This window comes from Lycorma delicatula, chromosome 1, assembly GCF_047948215.1.
Source record: "Lycorma delicatula isolate Av1 chromosome 1, ASM4794821v1, whole genome shotgun sequence".
Lineage (NCBI taxonomy): Eukaryota > Metazoa > Arthropoda > Insecta > Hemiptera > Fulgoridae > Lycorma > Lycorma delicatula.
Window position 1 is genome coordinate 67141500 of NC_134455.1, and position 22504 is coordinate 67164003.

At 29.4% G+C, this 22504-nt stretch overlaps 1 protein-coding gene across 17 annotated transcripts in view; it reads right to left on the minus strand.

Moving 5' to 3' along the window:
* The window catches only part of LOC142319079 (BTB/POZ domain-containing protein 6-like), a 53336-nt gene extending 31459 nt beyond the window's left edge, over nucleotides 1–21877 (minus strand). For 7 of the 17 annotated variants that reach the window (XM_075356055.1, XM_075356065.1, XM_075356031.1 and 4 more), the window contains exons 1-7: nucleotides 21595–21876; nucleotides 18253–18383; nucleotides 9622–9989; nucleotides 7413–7622; nucleotides 5565–5602; nucleotides 2956–2994; nucleotides 325–363 (exon numbers count right to left, since the gene is read on the minus strand). In XM_075356055.1, coding sequence (XP_075212170.1) covers nucleotides 325–363; nucleotides 2956–2994; nucleotides 5565–5602; nucleotides 7413–7622; nucleotides 9622–9989; nucleotides 18253–18383; nucleotides 21595–21720 — 951 coding nt within the window. In that variant the 5' untranslated portion in view covers nucleotides 21721–21876. Of the gene's footprint in view, nucleotides 1–324; nucleotides 364–2955; nucleotides 2995–5564; nucleotides 5603–7412; nucleotides 7623–9621; nucleotides 9990–18252; nucleotides 18384–21594 lie in introns of all 17 variants that reach the window. The other 10 variants (XM_075355986.1, XM_075356013.1, XM_075355977.1 and 7 more) reach the window with 4 other exon arrangements.
* Between the last annotated feature and the right edge of the window lie 627 nt (nucleotides 21878–22504).

Sequence of the window (22504 nt, forward strand, 5' to 3'; positions counted from 1 at the left end):
ACTCTCATCTTTACTGTCAAAAGAAAATATCACACCTAATAATTTGTTCTAAAATTTCTCTGAATTCTGTACTGTACAACAACTATTTTGTGAGACATTTAAAAAAAATATAATTTATATCATAAAAAAAATCTCCGTACCATTGTGTAAATAACTTATATATTTACTTAATGGTAATTAGAAAAGATTACCGAACATTAGATTAACTTTAGTTAGCTTACATTGAAATCATGTGAAATTCATTGCATGGAAACGGCATTACCTACTTGCTTCGTTCGCTAATCTTGTGTAATAAACATTAAATATAAAATTATATAAACTTACTGGTTGAGGCGAAAAGAGTTGTCCTGTCGTGGAACTGATCTGTAATAAATGGAAATATATAAATATAACTAATTTATTTAAGTTAAAATTAGCAGGAATATGGATGAAATTTCATTAATATGACTATTATCAGTTTGTGATTGTTATATTATTGTACTGGGATTATTGATTAATTATATGCAGTATGGTTAATATTTATTTTCATTAAATATTGAGCTGTCTGATGAAAATTGAGTTAAAAAATCGAAACGTCGTAAAATTAATAAATTTTTATCCACATTACTGCTAATTTCACTTAAGTTCATTCTAAAAAAGTACCTTCTACATTTATTTTTTTTATTTAATAATGTTGAAGTTTCATTACCATGCGATAACTTAATTAATAAAAAAATTAAAGTACGGTTAAAAAAAAAAGGTACGTAGTTAAAATTTTAGTAGAAATTTTTATCATTTATCTCATTCTTTATTTTAACTACTATTTTACCAAATTTTAGATAATTGTAAATTAAAAACAATTTTAGAAATTTTTTATAAAATGAATCGGCTACAAAAATTATAACTAATTTTTCTTGTTATTTGTCCAAGCATATTTTTGAAAATTTATTTACAAATTTTTGAAAATGTTATTTTCTGCATCTACATCTGATCTAAAGCAGATACCACATCCTAAATATTTAAAATTTTAAACCTGTTCAAGCGGTTTGCTTTCCAAAATTATTTTTGATTTAATTGTTTCCTTGCCCTAGAAAGCCATAACCTTTGTTTAATTCAATGATATTTTTAAATTATATTGACTACATATGTTATGCAATTCATATAATGATCTCTGTAAAGCTTTTTCTGAGAACTGTGTAATAAGTTGATCATCTGCAAAGAGTAATTTATTTAAAACGGTTCTTCTTGGACTGTACGTTATAACAAAATAAAGATAACTTTTGTGTAATATTAAATGTAATATTGCTTTTTTGTAAATATTAAAAAGTATAGATGATAAACATCCTTGTCTTATACATATATATGTACCTACCAGTCTACCACTATTTAAACTGTCATATATTACAATGTTTCTTTTAATATAAAGACCTTTAATCACAACTCGATATGTTCTATTTTGCATAATTGCGCCAACTGAAAGCAACCCCAACATTTTCAAGAGAGCAATCGAATTCAAAGAAGTACAGTATCAATCAAAATAAATTCTAAACCTGGGAATTTCCCATACTAATCTTATCACAGCAGTTCCACTAGCTCCACGATTTGGTTCATCAACAGCACAAAATCTAGCTTCATTTTCCTCACCACTGCATATCCCAAACATATGAGCAAGATCTTTATCACAACATAGAATAATGATTTTATATCCCCACTAATGAGTTTCTTACATGTAAAAACGTCCATATGATGAAGAATCATAGTTGAGCAGACTTGTTCTTCAATAGAAAGGTGCTAAATAAAAGGAGAAGTATGAAATTTATTGTTAAATAATTTATTGCTGGCCTCATCTTGAAGAGTTTATGATAGGTAGGATAGTCCAGATTTCATTTGCTTTGAATTATCATTAAAATTCAAAAAAGTTTAATATTTTCAAATTGTTTAACTGTCATTGTTTTGTTTCACAATATCTAATCCTACTGTACCAAAAATTTTTAATGTTCATCTGAGAATAAGATGAAAGATAATAACATCAGCAAAAGCCAAATTGATACTTATTCCAAGATCAGTTTGACAATTATACAAAAGTGTCTCCAACTATGTTTGTTTTTATGTCTTCATTAAAAAAAATACTAGAACTAATGATATGGAGTCTGTAACCGACTGACAGAGTCTGGTAAGTTTGTAGAACATTTACATTAATTTTCTTCCATGGAAACATTAGGAGGTATATTATTCCAAACAACTTGTCTCAGTGCCGTCTGTTATAGATTTAGTCCATATATTCTTATTACTTGTATTTCCTCCACCCCTGTTTTTATGATTGCATTATTTGAAATGGATTCATTTATTACATGAAGTTGTTCCAAAGTAGGGGATACAGACTCCTGTGTAGAGTTTGTCAAGTTTGATAAAATCTTTCACATGTATTTTTACTGCTATTATTTTTGACAATTATTATTATTATCATTCAATGCATCAGACATCAGGAATTAAGATGCAGAAACCAAAGTTACAGGATCCTGCGCACAAGACCCAGATACATAGATATTATGTGACTTAATGTTATATAAATGATGATCTTTCTGAAAGAAAGAGTTTATAATGGTCATAGTTCATCGTCACTGCACTCAGTAGTTCATCATGTAATTATAATTAACTCTCATCTTCACTGTCAAAAGAAAATATCACACCTAATAATTTGTTCTAAAATTTCTCTGAATTCTGTACTGTACAACTATTTTTTGTGACATTTTTAAAAAAAATAATTTATATCATAAGAAAAACCTACGTACCATTGTGTAAATAACTTATATATTTATTTAATGGTAATTAGAAAAGATTAGCGAACATTAGATTAACTTTAGTTAGCTTACATTGAAATCACGTGAAATTCATTGGATGGAAACGCCATTACCTACTTGCTTCGTTCGCTAATCTTGTCTAATAAACGTTAAATATAAAATTATATAAACTTACTGGTTGAAGCGAAAAGAGTTGTCCTGTCACGGAACTGATCTGTAATAAATGGAAAACATATAAATATAACTAATTTATTTAAGTTAAAATTAGCAGGAATATGGATGAAATTTCATTAATATGACTATTATCAGTTTGTGATTGTTATATTATTGTACTGGGATTATTGATTAATTATATGCAGTATGGTTAATATTTATTTTCATTAAATATTGAGCTGTCTGATGAAAATTGAGTTAAAAAATCGAAACGTCGTAAAATTAATAAATTTTTATCCACATTACTGCTAATTTCACTTAAGATCATTCTAAAAAAGTACCTTCTACATTTATTTTTTTTATTTAATAATGTTGAAGTTTCATTACCATGCGATAGCTTAATTAATAAAAAAATTAAAGTACGGTTAAAAAAAAAAGGTACGTAGTTAAAATTTTAGTAGAAATTTTTATCATTTATCTCATTCTTTATGTTAACTACTATTTTACCAAATTTTAGATAATTGTAAATTAAAAACAATTTTAGAAATTTTTTATAAAATAAATCGGCTACAAAAATTATAACTAATTTTTCTTGTTATCTGTCCCAAGCATTTTTTTGAAAATGTTATTTTCTGCATCTACATCTGATCTAAAGCAGATACCACATCCTAAGTATTTTAAATTTGAAACCTGTTCAAGCGGTTTGCTTTCCAAAATTATTTTTGATCTAATTGTTTCCTTGCCCTAGAAAGCCATAACCTTTGTTTAATTCAATGATATTTTTAAATTATATCGACTACATATGTTATTCAATTCATATAATGATCTCTGTAAAGCTTTATCTGAGAACTGTGTAATAAGTTGATCATCTGCAAAGAGTAATTTATTTAAAACGGTTCTTCTTGGACTGTACGTTATAACAAAATAAAGATAACTTTTGTGTAATATTAAATGTAATATTGCTTTTTTGTAAATATTAAAAAGTATAGATGATAAACATCCTTGTCTTATACATATATATGTACCTACCAGTCTACCACTATTTAAACTATCATATATTACAATGTTTCTTTTAATATAAAGACCTTTAATCACAACTCGATATGTTCTATTTTGCATAATTGCGCCAACTGATAGCAACCCCAACATTTTCAAGAGAGCAATCGAATTCAAAGAAGTACAGTATCAATCAAAATAAATTCTAAACCTGGGAATTTCCCATACTAATCTTATCACAGCAGTTCCACTAGCTCCAAGATTTGGTTCATCAACAGCACAAAATCTACCTTCATTTTCCTCACCACTGCATATCCCAAACATATGAGCAAGATCTTTATCACAACATAGAATAATGATTTTATATCCCCACTAATGAGTTTCTTACATGTAAAAACGTCCATATGATGAAGAATCATAGTTGAGCAGACTTGTTCTTCAATAGAAAGGTGCTAAATAAAAGGAGAAGTATGAAATTTATTGTTAAATAATTTATTGCTGGCCTCATCTTGAAGAGTTTATGATAGGTAGGATAGTCCAGATTTCATTTGCTTTGAATTATCATTAAAATTCAAAAAAGTTTAATATTTTCAAATTGTTTAACTGTCATTGTTTTGTTTCACAATATCTAATCCTAGTGTACCAAAAATTTATAATGTTCATCTGAGAATAAGATGAAAGATAATAACATCAGCAAAAGCCAAATTGATACTTATTCCAAGATCAGTTTGACAATTATACAAAAGTGTCTCCAACTATGTTTGTTTTTATGTCTTCATTAAAAAAAATACTAGAACTAATGATATGGAGTCTGTAACTGACTGACAGAGTCTGGTAAGTTTGTAGAACATTTACATTAATTTTCTTCCATGGAAACATTAGGAGGTATATTTTTCCAAACAACTTGTCTCAGTGCCGTCTGTTATAGATTTAGTCCATATATTCTTATTACTTGTATTTCCTCCACCCCTGATTTTATGATTGCATTATTTGTAATGGATTCATTTACTACACAAAGTTGTTCCAAAGTAGTGGATACATACTCCTGTGTGAGTTTGTCAAGTTTGATAAAATCTTTCACATATATTTTTACTGCTAGTAACTCGACAATTATTATTATTATCATTCAATGCATCAGACATCAGGAATTAAGATGCAGAAACCAAAGTTACAGGATCCTGCGCACAAGACCCAGATACATAGATATTATGTGACTTAATGTTATATAAATGATGATCTTTCTGAAAGAAAGAGTTTATAATGGTCATAGTTCATCGTCACTGCACTCAGTAGTTCATCATGTAATTATAATTAACTCTCATCTTCACTGTCAAAAGAAAATATCACACCTAATAATTTGTTCTAAAATTTCTCTGAATTCTGTACTGTACAACTATTTTTTGTGACATTTTTAAAAAAAATAATTTATATCATAAGAAAAACCTACGTACCATTGTGTAAATAACTTATATATTTATTTAATGGTAATTAGAAAAGATTAGCGAACATTAGATTAACTTTAGTTAGCTTACATTGAAATCACGTGAAATTCATTGCATGGAAACGCCATTACCTACTTGCTTCGTTCGCTAATCTTGTCTAATAAACGTTAAATATAAAATTATATAAACTTACTAGTTGACCCGAAGGCGTTGTCCTGTCGTGGAACTGATCTGTAATAAATGGAAAACATATAAATATAACTAATTTATTTAAGTTAAAATTAGCAGGAATATGGATGAAATTTCATTAATATGACTATTATCAGTTTGTGATTGTTATATTCTTGTACTGGGATTATTGATTAATTATATGCAGCATGGTTTATATTTATTTTCATTAAATATTGAGCTGTCTGATGAAACATGATTTAAAAAATCAAAACGTCGTAAAATTAATAAATTTTCATCCACATTACTGCTAATTTCACTTAAGATCATTCTAAAAAATTACCTTCTAAATTTATTTTTAAATTTAATAATGTTGAAGTTTCATTACTATGCGATAGCTTAATTAATAAAAAAAATTAAAGTACTGTAAAAAAAAAGTAACGTAGTTAAAATTTTAGTAGAAATTTTTATCATTTATCTCGTTCTTTATTTTTACTTCTATTTTACCAAATTTTATGCTTTATAACAAAATAAAGATTACTTTTGTGTAATATTACTTTTACGTAAATATTAAAAAGAATAGATGATAAACTACTTCCTTATCTTATACCTATATTACTATCTACCAGTCTACCACTATTAAAACTAAAATCAACCAAACTATATAACTGTACATATAGCATCAGGCAGTAGCCATTCCATAACCCAACGGGTTGGTCTAGTGGTGAACTCGTCGTTGCAAATCAATTAATTTCGAAATTGAGAGTTGAAAGGTTCAAATCCTAGTAAAGGCTGATTTGATTACCGGATAGTGGATACCAGTGTTCTTTGGTAGTTGGGGTTTCAATTAACCACACATCTCAGGAATGGTCGACCTGAGACTGCACAAGCCTACACATGATTTACATTTTTACATATCGTCCTCATTCATCTTTGTAGTAATACTTTTTGATGGTTCCGAAGGCTAAACTGTAAAAATTAAGTAAGTAGCCATTCCATGAGCAGATGAGGTGATGTAGTAGCAAAAGTGTTGAATAATAAATACCAGATTTGGGAACTGAATTCATGGATTATGACTTCTGGTAAATTATAGGATGATAGGCACAGTTGTACAAATTAATTTTATTAAAAAGGAAAATTACATCACCAAATATTGCAATGACTATGTAAATAATTAGAAATAAAAAGATAAACATAAAACATCAAATAAATTGATCTTTTTTAAACAAAACAAGGGGCGACCGGTGACCGCCTAGAAGACGAGAGGCTGTTCCGAAACACAATTCCCGCTTAGAATCATGGTGTAAATCGACAAAATTCACGTTTTCTCCTTAAAAAACGAAGTGCATTGCTTTTCCCGGTTGTGTGAACATGTTGACCCTCAACATACGATGCACCAGTTGAAGCATGTATGCGGGTTAGGTTTCTCGGTCGAACCCGTGTGTCGTGGCGTAGACTGCCCATCCTAAATCCAGCCTCTTCTGACCTCCCATCGGGGTCCCTCTTTGATCATTGGTACATCCCGATCCCCTCTTCTGAAAAACCGTTATACCTTACGCGTTAGGAGCGCTATCCTTCAAATTCCTACCCTACTTGGGGTCCGAGTATACACCCACGCATACCCCCTCAAGTCAGCGCGCCCTACCCTCATTCCTCGGGGGTCCTTCTTACGTCATCGAAATGGCTCGACGCAGCCGATGTGGCCGTGCAAGGTCACCCTCAGCAAAAAGGCTGCCTCCCTTACCCTATACGGTACCGTGCTTCAACTCGGCTTCTCTTATTTTTTGAAGCCTTTATTTTTAAATAAATTGACCTACCAAAAAATAAACTAACTATAAGATAATTCTTCATAAATGTAACATGTTTGACTTACTCTTGCGGGTATCTGTTTGCTGATTAAATCTCTCGGATAGAGGCATAGAATTTCGATTTATAATATTCATTAACAAACTAAATCGTTCTGTTATAGTAAGCAATTCGGAAACTCCAGGTCCTTTAGAAAATTCATTTGCTGTCATTGACAGATATCGCACATTACTTGTAGCAAAAGTCAAATTCTTAGTAACATTACCAAGAGGCATTCCTAAAAAACGAAAAAAAATAAACAAAAAAAAGAAGATAAAATTTTTTGTTGTAAAGAACTTTGATATATCAATATTCCTAGAAGTTGATAAAAAAAATTAAAAATTTTGCACACAAGAATTTATATAATTAAAGAAAAAGATCAGGAAGATCACTCTTACAGCCAACAAATTAGACAGCATCACATGTTTTGGAAAAACAATAATTAATGCCAACAAGACAATATGCCTTGCCATTGAGTTCCTTGGCAGAATAATTCTAATAGTCAAATAATCCATAAAGAATAAGCCCTATTATATCACAGATGAATGTCAATGAATCTATGATTACTTTTATGATTGCAATAAATAATCGGCTAAAGTCACACAAGTGTTTTTGAGTCTTCTGTACTTTAAAGAATATTGATGGCCAATAATGAGAGTGCATTTAAAGGTATTAGAATCAGAACTAATTTGGAAAAAGATGCCAAATCGCATCTACATTTAAAAAATTAAAAATCAGCTCCTTACTTTAAAACTTTCATAGATAGAATTACTTTAATCTTTTCCAGTAATGCGTCAGATGATTACATGGTAAAACCAGTATTAATTAACCGAAACCAAAATCCTCGCGCTATGAAAGGATTAAACAAGCCAACCCCACCTGTTTATTGGCAGGCCAACAAAAAGGCATGGGTTACAGCAAACGAACTTAAAAATTGGTTTTTTTAGCTGCTTTGCTCCTGAAGTAGAAAGTTGCAAAAGAAAAAAAATACCGACTTCAAAATTTTACTAATTATTGATAATGCTTCAGGTCAACCACAAAATTTAAACCATTCAAATATTAAACTACCATATTGCCGCTTAATACTACATCAGTTATTAAACCACTCGATCGATGAATACTAAAAATAATTATATCATGCATTCGTCGAACATTTGGAATGATTTTGGAAAAATTAGAATTTAATCCAAACATAATTTTTAATATTGAATTGTGTAAATCTGTTTATCAGTCCATAAAGTAATTAAAACTATCTACACTAAATGCTTGTTGGAAGAAAATATGGCCTGAAGCCGTTCGTAATCATAATTCTGTAAATCCAGTGAATGATGAACTAAATCGTATAATAAATGTTGCAAAAACTTTGGATGTAGAGAGCTTTAGTGATATGATTGAAGACCAAATTGTTGAATAATTGAAAATGAATCTATTTAGATTCGTAGATATCGGTTCAATTATTACATGGACTGAACCAAATGCAAGTGACGGTGATAATGTCAAAAATTCTGATTGTAATGAACCCATGAAAGAATTTGGTTGAAAAAAATATTTAAGTTTAAAAAGAAAAATAGCAAGCTTTTTTAGAGAGAATAATTCCTCAATAGAAGTAACTTTTTTTGGAAAATTTGCAAATAAGTTTATCATCCATACCAAACAACTAAATCAAAAATTGCAGCACAGCGATAAACAAAGTATTATTATTGATTTCTTTATAACTAAACCAGCAAAACTATATCATGATAATCCTACAAATGATGACCAAGGGATTTCAAGTGACGAAGACTAAGAGGAGGATTAAAAATCTTTTCTATTCACTTGTAGTATGTATACGTATTGTATGTATACGTATTGAAATGTAAGTACAGTATTTAAATTTATAATTTCATAATTAGTAGTTTCGATTAAAAATTAAATATTTAATTGTTTTAATTAATAATTAGCATGTTTTCTTAAGTTACAAGAATTATCTGATTTAAATAAAAAATATTCATATTGCGTATTTAATTTTGTTGTTGTAATTTAAAACAAAAATGTTTTCTGAATCTAACTTCTTTTTTTGTACGTTATATGAGTGTGATTTAATGAAAAGTTTCTGTGAAACCAGTTAAGTGCGTCAAATGACGGATTACTATACTATAGTTTTTAATATTTTAATAAACAGTAAACACCCCAATGGTGTTACACTTATTCACAATCTAGTAAGATCAATATAGTCATATTTAAATGTGTTAACTTACCAAGTTTTTTAGAATAACAGAGAGCCCAGTTTTCAATAGCTTTGAATAAATCCAGTTCACTCACATTAAATACAGTTTGCGTGACTATGTTATTAAGAGTCTCTAAATCACAATTCAAAAAGTCGGAAGTGGCAAGTACAGCATCGGTCTTTGTTTTTATTATATTAAAACATTTACCGGTTACACTTCCATCTTTATAATGCAATGAAAATTCTAGTACACTACAGACATTGTCAGGTACCACGTTTGATGAAATGTATTCTGATGATACTTTCTTCAGATGTACTAGATCATATTTCTCACATGCCTTATATACTGAAATTGCTGTTTCCATCGTATCAAATGAGATTTCATCAGTGTAAATATACCTACGCAAAGTTAAAACGCACATGAACAATTTGACTAAATAAGATCAATGCTGATTTCATTGAAAATGCACATGTTCAAAAGAAAAATAAAACTGAATTAATTTGTTATAATAGCTGTTTAGCAAATTCAGTTGTTTTAAGAGTTTTTGGTAAGAGAAGAAAATAATTACATTTTTTAATTCTGTAAAAAATACTAAAATTAGTGTTATACAAAGCTGTTAGTTTCATCTCAAAAATTATCATACATAATTTCTGGGCAGGTAACTGCAAGAAACACCCAAGAAAAAAATGTATAAATTAACAATTTTACTTGCACAAATAACTTTTTACATTTCTAAAAAATCTTTATACCAAAATTTATTTCATTGTTTTCATTCCAACATACATTTGAAACAGTAAATAAATAAAAAAGGTACTTATCGGTTATACGGGACCCCTACTGAAATCAAATTGTTTTTTCATTTTACTTGTTCTAGTAATTTTGCATCATTTATCTATTAGTTTATTATTTATTAGCTTATCTATTAGTTCATAACTTTTATTTTTAACGTTAATCAGATGAGGTTAGTGAACGAAGCGAGCGTAGTTTATGTTGATATCATAAATAATAAACTAATAGATAAATGATGCAAATTTACTAGAACAATTAAAACGCATAAAAACTATTTCAGTAGGGGTCCTGTATAACTGGTAAGTACCAAAATCTATAATAAAAGCAGTAAAAGAAAATGGAGCATCAATGTTCACATGAATATAGTATTTCTTTATTAAACACAAAAGTTTTTTAGGAAAAAATTATCAATAATTTTATTATCAAAGCATAAAGAATACGTTCTTGATAACCATCATAGCAGTAGAATTATTATAAATATCATTCCAACAAAAAACAACTCTTCTACTTTTTTCCTTTTTTAAAATCCACGAACAATCTCGCAATGCGCACTGCTTCATTTCGGGAAAAAATATAAAATTATAAAGTAGTCAATTGTTAAAATTTTTAGAAAAATATTCTCAATGGGCCATGAATAAATCAAGTGGAAAGTCTGGAGGGCAGCTACCCTACTTCCTAGATGGAAAAGATCTAAAAACATTTACATAAATAACAGATTTTTGAAAAATATAAAATTAAACAACATTAAAAAAAAAATTAATTGCAAAATAGACACCCGCACCAACAGTGAGAAGATTTAGGAACTACTGATACAATCCGCTGCCATCTTACTTGCGACAACAAGAGTCTTCTAGAATAGTCTCGTCACTCTCGTCTTATTTCATGACATGAAATACTCGAGCAACTATTTGCAAGTATACAAGAGCGCATGCATTTTTGGCAAGTCAGTGCAGTTGTTACCTTCACACAGTGTGTAAGTAGTATATGCAGTTTTTTACGACTGTAAAGTTTGTTTTTACATGCCAGCCCTCTGCCTTTCACTTATTATAACGAGTGGATATTAGAACATTTTTTTGGTAAGTAGTCTGCTGTGACGTTTATTACATGTTTTTATTTAACTTGCAACGTATGTACCGTAAGTTTACGTAGGCGCGGGTCTTCCTTTAAAAGCACGTAACTTAAAATTTCTTATTAAACTAATATTATTTGTAATTGTATTTTTTTTATCTTTCATGCTTGATAATGTTATGCCACAAGGGATTCCTTTGGATCTTTCAACATAAGTTTTATATTTAAGTCTATAATTTTTTTTTAATTCTTCTAAATAATCGATAATTTTGATGAACAATTAAAAATATTTCAAAACATGGCCTAGTTACCAAATATTGCTTTTGGCAATTGCCAAATGGTTTTTATATCAATAAAATTGGCTAGTTTCTAGTTTGTCTTGAATTTGTCAGTGAGGAAACCAAAACAATTAACTACCTTATGACAGATTTATTATTATGATATGGATTTATTGAAATATCTAATATGGAGTCCGAGTCAAAAAAGTAGTTTTTAAAAAATGTGTACGTCTGATAAAACTTTCTATTGATGATTCTTCCATAAGTTTTTAATGTAACAAAAAAATGATATTTTTTAATACTCGACTAGTTTAGTTAATTACCATATGAAACACAATTTTGACAAAATGTCAGTTAGAACCTTTCTTGTCAAACTAATTCAGACAGATGCCACGTCCGTGTCCACAACAACGTTTGGTCAAATTAAATTCATTTTTTTTTCAGTGAATTTAAAACATAAAAAAAAATACCAGCAGCAGCGATGAGGAAGACGACAAGAAAGTACAAGCACCTTCTGGTTCAACATTGCGACTGTGGGGCCTACTGTGATTCAAACCAATATGCAGTACAGTGAAAGTAAAATTGAAGATGACTGTTGTCATAAAGATGATACTGTAAAATTCGTCAGCCTGGCGAGCATTATGCCATTTGACAAGAAAAATGTTTCTTGAAAAATGTTTCCGTATCTTAGAACTAATTATTAAAGAACTACTATTTTGCGGCAGTTGCCACACCTCAAGAAAAATTCAATCACTAGTGGTTGGACGCATATTCCTCATGGCTAGCTTATTCAAGACAACTTAAAGGTGCTTTCTGTAAATATGTTGTGTTATTTCCACCGTCAGCCAGAACGATGAAAGGTAGTTGGGGTTATTTTTCCAACAGACCTTTCACTAAATACAAGGACGTGCACGATTATTGCAAAGGACATATACAGCACCAAGAACATAAGACTGCAATGGAATCTGCAAAATCTTTCATGATACGTTCCAGTATACATCCAACTACACCAGTCTTCGCGAATGTTAATAGAGATAAACCAAACGTACTGTCCTCAGTCCTTTCTTGCATCATTTTTTCCGGCACACATGATTTACTTTTCACAGACAAAAATCTGGATGAAGACGTACTTGTCGCATTAAAACAGGTGATTCACAACTAAAAGATAGTTTAAAACTTAAACCGAAAAATGCGTTATACCAATCACCTATCATCTAAAATGAAGTAATTGATCTATGTGACACTACAAACAGGAACACATCATCACAAGAGTTAAAAAAAGCTAGCGTTTATTGCGGCTGACGAAACCGCGGATATTTCTGCAAAAACAGCTGTCTATTGGATTACGTTTCTTCACTGAAAAGGCCAACGAAATTGAAAAAGAACTTTTAGACTTTTTAGAGCTTGAAGGACTTATTGCCGTGAGTATAGCCAAAGCCATTGAAGATTTTGTGACAAATTTACAACTGAACCCTGATAAGTATGTGAGATTAAGCTCGAAGGATGTTCACAGTGTCTGGAAAAGACAGGGGTGGGCAGGCTATCTTGAGACAAAAGAACAAAAAAGCCTCTACTTCCATTGCTCTTTTCACAAGCTTAACCTTGACATGAGCGATTTAAACGTAATCCTAGAAATTTTAAACTGCGCTGGAACTATCAAGGAGATAATCACATATTTTTGCGAGTCCGTTTTACGACGCAAGCTTATTGCTAACGTTCCTAACTTGTGTGAAACTAGATGGTCAGGGTAATAAAAGAGCATCTGTTATTTTTAATTGTTACTTCATTAATATTGTTAATGGGTTAGAGGCCTTAGCTACAGAGAGAAATGCAGTTCTTCAAATAAATACAGCAGCGTGCAGATCTTCATATATTGTGTCAGTAGTATTAATGTCAGCTAAGTATTCCACTTTACTGGAACCCGTAGCAAATGCACTTCACTTGAAGACACTTGACATAATTAAAGCCAACCAGCATATTCAAACAATTCTTGACATGATACGAGTTCATCAGAAAGGTGCGGAGAACGTCATAACTACTGTTTTAAAACAAGAAGCCATCATTGCAAAACATTTGAATGTTGATATAACTGCCAGACACATTGCTGGCCGATAGAAGAATAGAAGCAATCACCTAGCCAAAAATCCAAATCTGAATTTCAGAGATCTCTAATAATTCCTTACTTGGATTTCATCTTATCATCTTCAGAAGTCAGATTTTCTCTACAAAAATCGCTTGCATTTTCGTTGGTAAATTTCCATCCGAGTAATATGAGAAGCGTTTCATTGGAGGAATGGAGTGAAAATGCTTCATCTTGTGCAAATTTCCACAGTTTAGAAGGCATTAAAGGAGAAAGGAGGTTGTGGTACAAAATGTGGAATGAGTACAGGAAGCACCAGACATAATTGAGGTTTTAAAAAAGAGTAAATCATTTTTCCCGACTATTAAAAAGGCTCTGCTGATATTGCTTTCACAACCCTGCATTACAAGTATTAAGTTCATTTAGATTCCTTCATCTAATTGAAACATGGCTAAAAAACATCATTGGTGAAACAAGTTAAAAGGGCTAAATATGTTAAGCATTCACAAACAATGGGTTTCAATGGGTTTACACTAACAAGAAACAATTAGTTGAAGTTGTAAGACAATTTTCATCTAATCCTCGCAAACTATTGTTACAAAATAATTCTTTTTTTTAATAAAAATTTTATTCTTCCTGGTTATTGTGTATTATTGCATAACACCCTCCATCTCTCCACCATGAAAGAAGTTAAATTTAGAAAGCTGGCGTTTTATCGTCCGTTTTGAGCTGGATATGCTCCAGCAATGAGTAATTTGGAAATCGATCAATGGCTTATGAGATCTATTGCTGATATATGGTGGTAATACTATGATTAATTATGAATTTAAATAAATTTTATTATTTCCCAGATCCATTCATTATTATCAAAATTTACTTGATCATTTATATTATTATTTATTATAGTATTTTTTTCATGAGTTTGGGTTAATGATTTATTATTGTTTATTTATAGTATTGATATACCTTCAAATTTTGAAAGTGTGTGTTTATTTTCGTGTATGTGATTGCAACAAAGTGAAATTCCCGTAGCTCGGGGCGACACGTTTCTGAACGTTTTTAAGGAGGATGTATATGCTTACGTATGTAGGAATTTGTGTTGAACGCTTTTGGCCTTATATCACAGATTGATTGAACCGATTTTCTCCAAATTTTGGCTCAAAAAAATCTAAATGTGGGGTATTGATCATGTTAATTTTTTCTCAGAATTCTTTTAGGGAATTGGAGATATCGCGAAAAAAGCAATTTCGATTTTCTTCAGAAGACGTTTGAAAAAGATTTTCTTTGGCAGATTTTGTACCTAAATTGTATAAAAAGATCAAAAACTTTTTTTCAAAATAATCAACTCCCAGCTCTTAAAATTGAATTATAAATATATGATGTATTTTTTGTCTTTTTGCTCCATCTCCGTTCGGTTTTAATACATCTTTTTTTATTTTTTTTGGTATTTTGCTATAACATATTATGTAGGCTTATCAAAAAATGTCTACAATTTTCCAAAATTATAAACCTCTGACCTTAAACAAAGTAAAGCTTTTTGAAAATTTTTACGTTCTTGTTTACCTTTTATTAGACGGGGTGTTGGGTTGGATTTAGAGAAAGTCGAATTAAACGTTAACCTATGAATGAATATGTTTAGAATTTAAAAAAAATTTATTCCCCACCTTTAAAAAATGTATTTTTCTTTTTTTTTTGCTCAACTGGTTTAATTTTTACTTCCTTGTACGAAGTAAAGGAAGTAAAAAAATGTCTTTACTTCGTACAAGGAATTATTGTAATCGCGAAAAATTTCAATGGAAATATGCATTTTGACCATCCCTGAATCCATTTTGACTAGTTTCGACGTGACTTCTGTACGTACGTTGTATCTCACATAACTCAAAAACGATTAGCCGTAGAATGTTAAAATATTGGATTTAGGACTGTTGTAACATCTAGTTATGCATCTCCTCTTTTAACTGCAAACGACTGGACCAAAAGTGTCCCAAAAAGCCCAAAATCCAAAACATTTTGTTTTGGGCTTTTTTTTAACTGCAGTCATAAGCTCTCACGGAGAGCTTTTCAACAATATATCATAAGTGGTACTTATTTTCATTGGTTCCAGAGTTATAGTAAAATCAAAAATTCTAATTTATGAAATTTTGGATCTTACGAGGGGAAGGCACATCGGCTGAAATCCGATGTAATCTCCTTTTCTTTTTTTGAATTTAAATATATAGATTTATTAATAATTATTAACCTCTGATTGTAAAAAAAAATTTACAGTAAATATTAATTCAATAATAACAATAAAAAAAAGAAAAAATATCAGAAGTTATTAATAAAATAAAATTTTATGTTCTTTTCATTAAAAAAGAATTTGAACTTGTAATTTAATAGGCGTACAAGGAAGTCATGCGATGTCCACATCAGATTTACATAAATATGTTTTTTCTGTGTAGATGAACTAGATGGACCATAAAACGTAAGATTTTAAATACAGTTACCTTATTTTTGATACGATCATCATACTTTTCCTTTCAATATAGCTATTCTAGCTATATTCGCAAGAGAGTCAAAAAGTAAAGCGAAATTTAAAAAACCGTTTATTTTTATTTCCACTTAAAAAAATTACCCTTATTTTACAATATAATCTCTCTCCTTCTATGCACTTCAGTCTATTTTTCAACAAATATTTAATTTCCTTGTTGGAGGCAAATCAGGATTGTACGACCGATAATCCAGCGTTCAAAACTGAAATCTTGAAGGCAAAAATTTGTTATTATGGGAGTATGAGGACAATCGTTACCATGAAACAAAATCAAAGCTTTTGAAAATTTAAACACGTTTCGGACTTGTTTTTTGCCTTTAATGATAGCAGTGACATATTAGTTTTAACTTTTCATGGTTTCACCTTTAGGCGTGAAGTAAATTAAAACTGATCTTAGATACCGCACCCACCTAGTCTGGTGGTCTAGTCGTGAACGCGTCTTCCCAAATCAGCTGATTTGGAAGTCGAGAGTTCCAGCGTTCAAGTCCTAGTAAAGCCAGATATTTTTACACGGATTTGAATACTAGATCGTGGATACCGGTGTTCTTTGGTGGTTGGGTTTCAATTAACCACACATCTCAGGAATGGTCGAACTGAGAATGTACAAGACTACACTTCATTTACACTCATACATATCATCCTCATTCATCCTCTGAAGAATTATCTTACCAGAGGCTAAACAGGAAAAAAAAGAGATCTTAGATACCGCAGAATATTGTCATAATTAACTTTCAAGCTGATGGCCTAACACTATCAGTTGTTCATCGTACGCAAGAATTCAAATATTTTTAACCAATGAATCCATTAATAACTTCAGATTTTTTCATATATATTTTTGTTATTGTTATTGAATAATTTTTATTGTAATTTTTTTTTACAATCACAGGTTAATAATTATTAAATCAATATATTTAAATTAAAAAAAGAAAAGTTAAATAAAAAATTAAAAAAATAAAAGGAGATGAAATCTGATTCAAATTGATGTGCCTTTCCTTTAAGATCCAAATATTAAAATTTTAATTTTAATTTCGATTGCAGTCAAAAAGGGAGTTGTACAACTAGATGTTACAACACTGTTAAATCCAAATTTTTAACATTCTATGGCTAATCATTTTTGAGTTTTGCAAGATACATACGCACATATATACGTACGTACAGAAGTCACGCTGAAATCAGTCAAAATGGATTCAGGGTGGTCAAAATGGATATTTCCGTTGAAATATGAAAACCAAAATGTTTCATGATTACAATACTTCCCTTACCCTTCGTACAAAAAAGTAAAAAAGAGTTAAAAAAAAAAAAAAAACAAAAAAAGAGATGAAATATGAAGACCAAAAATTTTGCTATTACAATACTTCCTTGTCAACACTTCCTTTACTTCATACAAGGAAGTAAAAATCTGTCCACCTTGTGCTTCCTTTGTCATAAAGTTAAAAACATTAAACACTACTTCCCTTATTTGGCGTGGATAAGTTTACACAAGGCAATTTATTTTTGTATACCTCATTACTTTCATCTTCCATGATAATAAAAGGGAATTAAAATACTATTCTCTGTTAACTTACTGTAATCTGAAGAAAATAGAACCCATTAACAACAGAAAATGTAAAAATTAAAGCATTTTAATGAGACTGCACATTTTTGTAAACTGAACACAACACGGTATTTTCACCAAACTAATATAATGTACTCACACAGACACACACTCATACAGAAATAGTAACAAACACACTACAACAGCAAAGAAGCAATTGAAGAAATGCATACCTCACCGCCGAAAATGTGTTGTCCCTATTGAAATGCTTTAAGGAGAAAGTTATTGTGGTTGCAACAAGCAAGAACAACTTATCAATTAAAACTCTAGTGATTAACAAAATACAGACAGCCTACAAAAAATATTAATTAAATTTCCTTACTTCATTAATATCTTAAATGTTGATGGGTTAACATCTTCTATCTTAACTTTATCTTTTTCAGCCCAATTCCCTGAAAGCATCACTTTGAAAACTGGACTGGCAATCTCAAGCAATAACTTGTGACCATTAATCTGAAAGAAAATAAATTTTATTAATAAATCTTAAAAAAGAAGTTAGAATGTCTTCAGGGGAACAACTTAGGTTAATAATTTTTCTTTCTGGACTTGTATTAATTAATAATTTACAGTAATTGTGAGCATTACTATGGGAGTCCTATATCTGATTTATTTATACAACTACAATCTAATGATCAAAGTTAATGACGGACGATAACAAATTTTGCAACTTATGAAAAAAGTCATCCCCGATGGCTAGAACCTAAAATCTCCAGATGAGAGGCAGAGATACTGCACCAGAGATCAAGAAATTTATGAGATTAATCAAAATAATTTCATGAGTTCATAACTGGAAAATATATAAAAGTCTCCGCTCCTCTTGAAACTTGGAAATACTGTTTTATTGTCATAGTTAAAAAGATTAGCGGCAGTTTAAATTACTAAAGTTTCATTTCTAAAATAATACATTTCCTGGAAGCCCTAAGCCGTTCTAACAAAATCGTTGTACTTGATGAAAAAAGGTCACATCTTTTAGATATTTAATTTCTCTTACCTTACATTATATGTATGTTTATTTGTTAGAGAATAAATATTTTCAATCACAATCCTTCCTTAAGTAATCTTAACCAATTCAATTCAAGAAAGATGCAAAAAAAAGCATAAATATTTTTAGACTTGATCCAAATTTTTTATATTCTATGTAGGTATGAATGATCTATACTTATCACAGTTATAAATTCATTGATCCAAAAACAGGTGTATATACCCAAAATATTCAAAGGTGTGGCATTAAGTATATGATATGTCCCATAATGGTCACTGTAGGAATCATTTTGGTGGTAATTTGTCTGAATTTTTTTTAAAAGAGCTACCAGTCAAGGAAATACCAAATTTATAATTTGTCCACTACAACTAGTGCATTATTTGACAGAATATTCACCACAAAATCACAGGAAACAGTGCAGATAAATAAACTGATGTAGATAAAGATCTTGGGAGCCTGTCTGAATAATATCGATTAGAAAGCATTTGCGATATTTTTTTTGTTTCCAACCTTAAATTAAATTCTAAAATAAAGACAATTAAGAAAAATATTTTCATTTGGGAAAACTTAGAATTTACTAAGTAATAGTAAACAATTACCAAGTTTTGTTTAATCAATGAATTAAACTCATCATCAATGAAATCAGTGAATCAGTGAAATGAGCCTCATTTTATAATATTAAAATAGTAGATAAAGGTATATGACACCTGCATCAGCTGCTAAAGGACTGCTTTTAAAACGTTAATGAAACTAAAGGTGATGGTACAGGAGGGTGAATTTTCAGCTTTCTTTTTATATACAGAGAAATATCTACTGAAATACACGGCACCATAAACAAAAAAAGCCAATTTTTTAATATTCTTTAATAGCAATTACATGTATTTGCATTAACGAAATGCAAATACATGTAATAAATATTTCAATAGCAACATTGAAATATTGCTTCAATATTGCTATTTAAGTTGCATATTGAAGTTGCTATTGCTATTGAACAATATTTTAATAGCTGAAATATTGCTTCATAAAAAATGTAAAATATTTCAAGTAGAAATGTCACGTAGTTTATTTGTATATGACAGCTCTGATAAATAAAAAAGTAATTCCATCTTCCATATACACTGATTCAAGGTCAAATATGCTTTGTGTAGCTGAAGAAAAATGGCTGAAAAAATATAAAATTATAAATTTATTTTTCTATTTATGAATCTCAATAAAGTGGTAACAGGCCTCTAATATAACTTTTCTGTAATTCAAACAATTATTTGTTGATTTAAAAAAAAAATTACAGTGGCAAAATTGATAGAATAGTGGGCCTATTAAATAATCTAAATCAACTTTATTAAAATTATTGTATTTATCCAAAATGTATGTCACTGAGAACCTGCACCTAGAATATTTTGGTTTACAATAATATCTTCAAAAGAAAAATACTGTTTAAGTACTTAAGAACCCATCATTCACTGCAATCTTATGTAGGAGTGTTAAGTTCTGGTTATCATAAAAAAAAAGTATTTATATTTCTTAACTATATCAATTAATGCAAACAATTATTAATAATTTATATTTGATCGATATTTTTTATATTCTATGTAGGTATGAGTGATCTATACTTATCACAGTTATAAATTCATTGATCCAAAAACAGGTGCATACACCCAAAATATTCAAAGGTGTGGCATGAAGTGAATTTTTGAATTATTTTTAAAGAATATTCCAGTATAGCAACACATATGGCATAATAACCTTGAAAATGGTGATGAGAATGTTTTTCTCAACCAATTGAATTTAGCTTTGGATTTTTAAAATAGTTCTAGAGAACAATAATTCAGATGACTTAAGAAATATCTGTTAAACAGACATATATTCTAGAATTAATTAAGTATGTATATGGCACTTTTCATAGTTTTGTTAGCTGCTGAAATATCACTAAATATAAATGTTTGCTTTATAATGCTGTAATGGTAAAGTTGGTAACAAAGCGGTATCTTTTCTGCTAGTAAGACATATAATGCATTACCAAATCATCTGAAACATTAAATAATAATAATAAGGCCGTAAACAATTTTAAAATTATTTCATAATCCCTGTATAATAAAATACATAAAATATAATTCTGGTGAAAGCTACTGCAGATAATATATGAAATACTTACATTTCTATTATTTTAGCTATACACAGCTTCAGTACCAAAATGAAAATTCTTTTTTTTCTATTTAAATATGCACATTGTAAACTTGCCTAAAAAAGATAAGATCTACACTATCTGTAGGCTACATGTATAGTTAAGTCCAATATATACTTAACTATACATTGTTTATTCATTTCATGTATGGCTGCACTGTAATTTGTAAAATAAATGAATAGAGAAACTTATAAAATTAGTAGAAAAATATTCTATAATCACTTTTAAGTGTCATATTCTATAAAAAGAAGTATTTATCACTTTTTAGTAATAACTATATCATCATCTCATCTTCGAATCAAATTAAAAAATGCTAATTGATTAAGTTAAAATCAATAATTAAAATTTTTTATATACTTACATCATTAATTGTCATGGATATATATGCACAACTAATTTCTATTAGTCAAAACACCAAAATAATTCAAACTGCATAGATGTAAAATAAATTATTGCATAGATATTACACCACTTTCAGTGAAGTAAAAAACAAACCTCACCTTTTCTGACATCTGGTAATCTCCTACATCGAACTCTACATCACTGCCTTCTCCGGTCTCCAATAAATATTTTAGGCGATCTATTACTGACGATTTGGATGCAATTTTTTGATTTTCAACAGACATACTGATACTGTGCTGTACGGAAAACAAAAAAAAAATTCTGCAAAATAATATTAAAAAGTAACTGTACTATCTTAAAGCTGCAACTGGGAAGCACTCACTGATAAGCAGGACGTAGCACAAAGCATGCCATTATATTCCATTTATCAGGCAGCAGTACTGTAGTGGGGATAGTGAGCAATATGAATAATCAGACAGTGACTGTAGCTTCAAAAAAATATATATATTTTTTTTCTTTTATCCTGAAGCTAAGTATAATTTTGACTGATATCATTAAATCAGTTAATAATATTAACAACTGTTTTCATAAATACTGAAATGTATTTTTATCAATTGGTTAAATTATTTAAATTACAGTGGGTTCAGAAAAAGATATGTTTTAGTTTACATTAAATCATTATTTTTTATGTATTATTAATGACATCACAGATAATAAATCAAAGTAGCAATATTAACCAACCAATAATATTAATCTGAACTACATATTAAGTATATAAATATATTATACACTTGTCATTAAAAAAAAAGTATTTATATTTCTTAACTATATCAATTAATGTAAAGATTTAATAATAATCTATAATGCAATATTTCAGTATAACAATACATGTGGCACAATAACCTTGAGGAAAGCAATAACTTCAGTATCTGTTGAGTCATATCTTTATTATTTTTAAAATTATTATTACTATTATGTTTTCTGTTATCAACAAACATATCTATTTTCATAAAATATTATTTAAAATGATGCGTTTAATATTTTCATAGAATGATGTATTATTTAGAA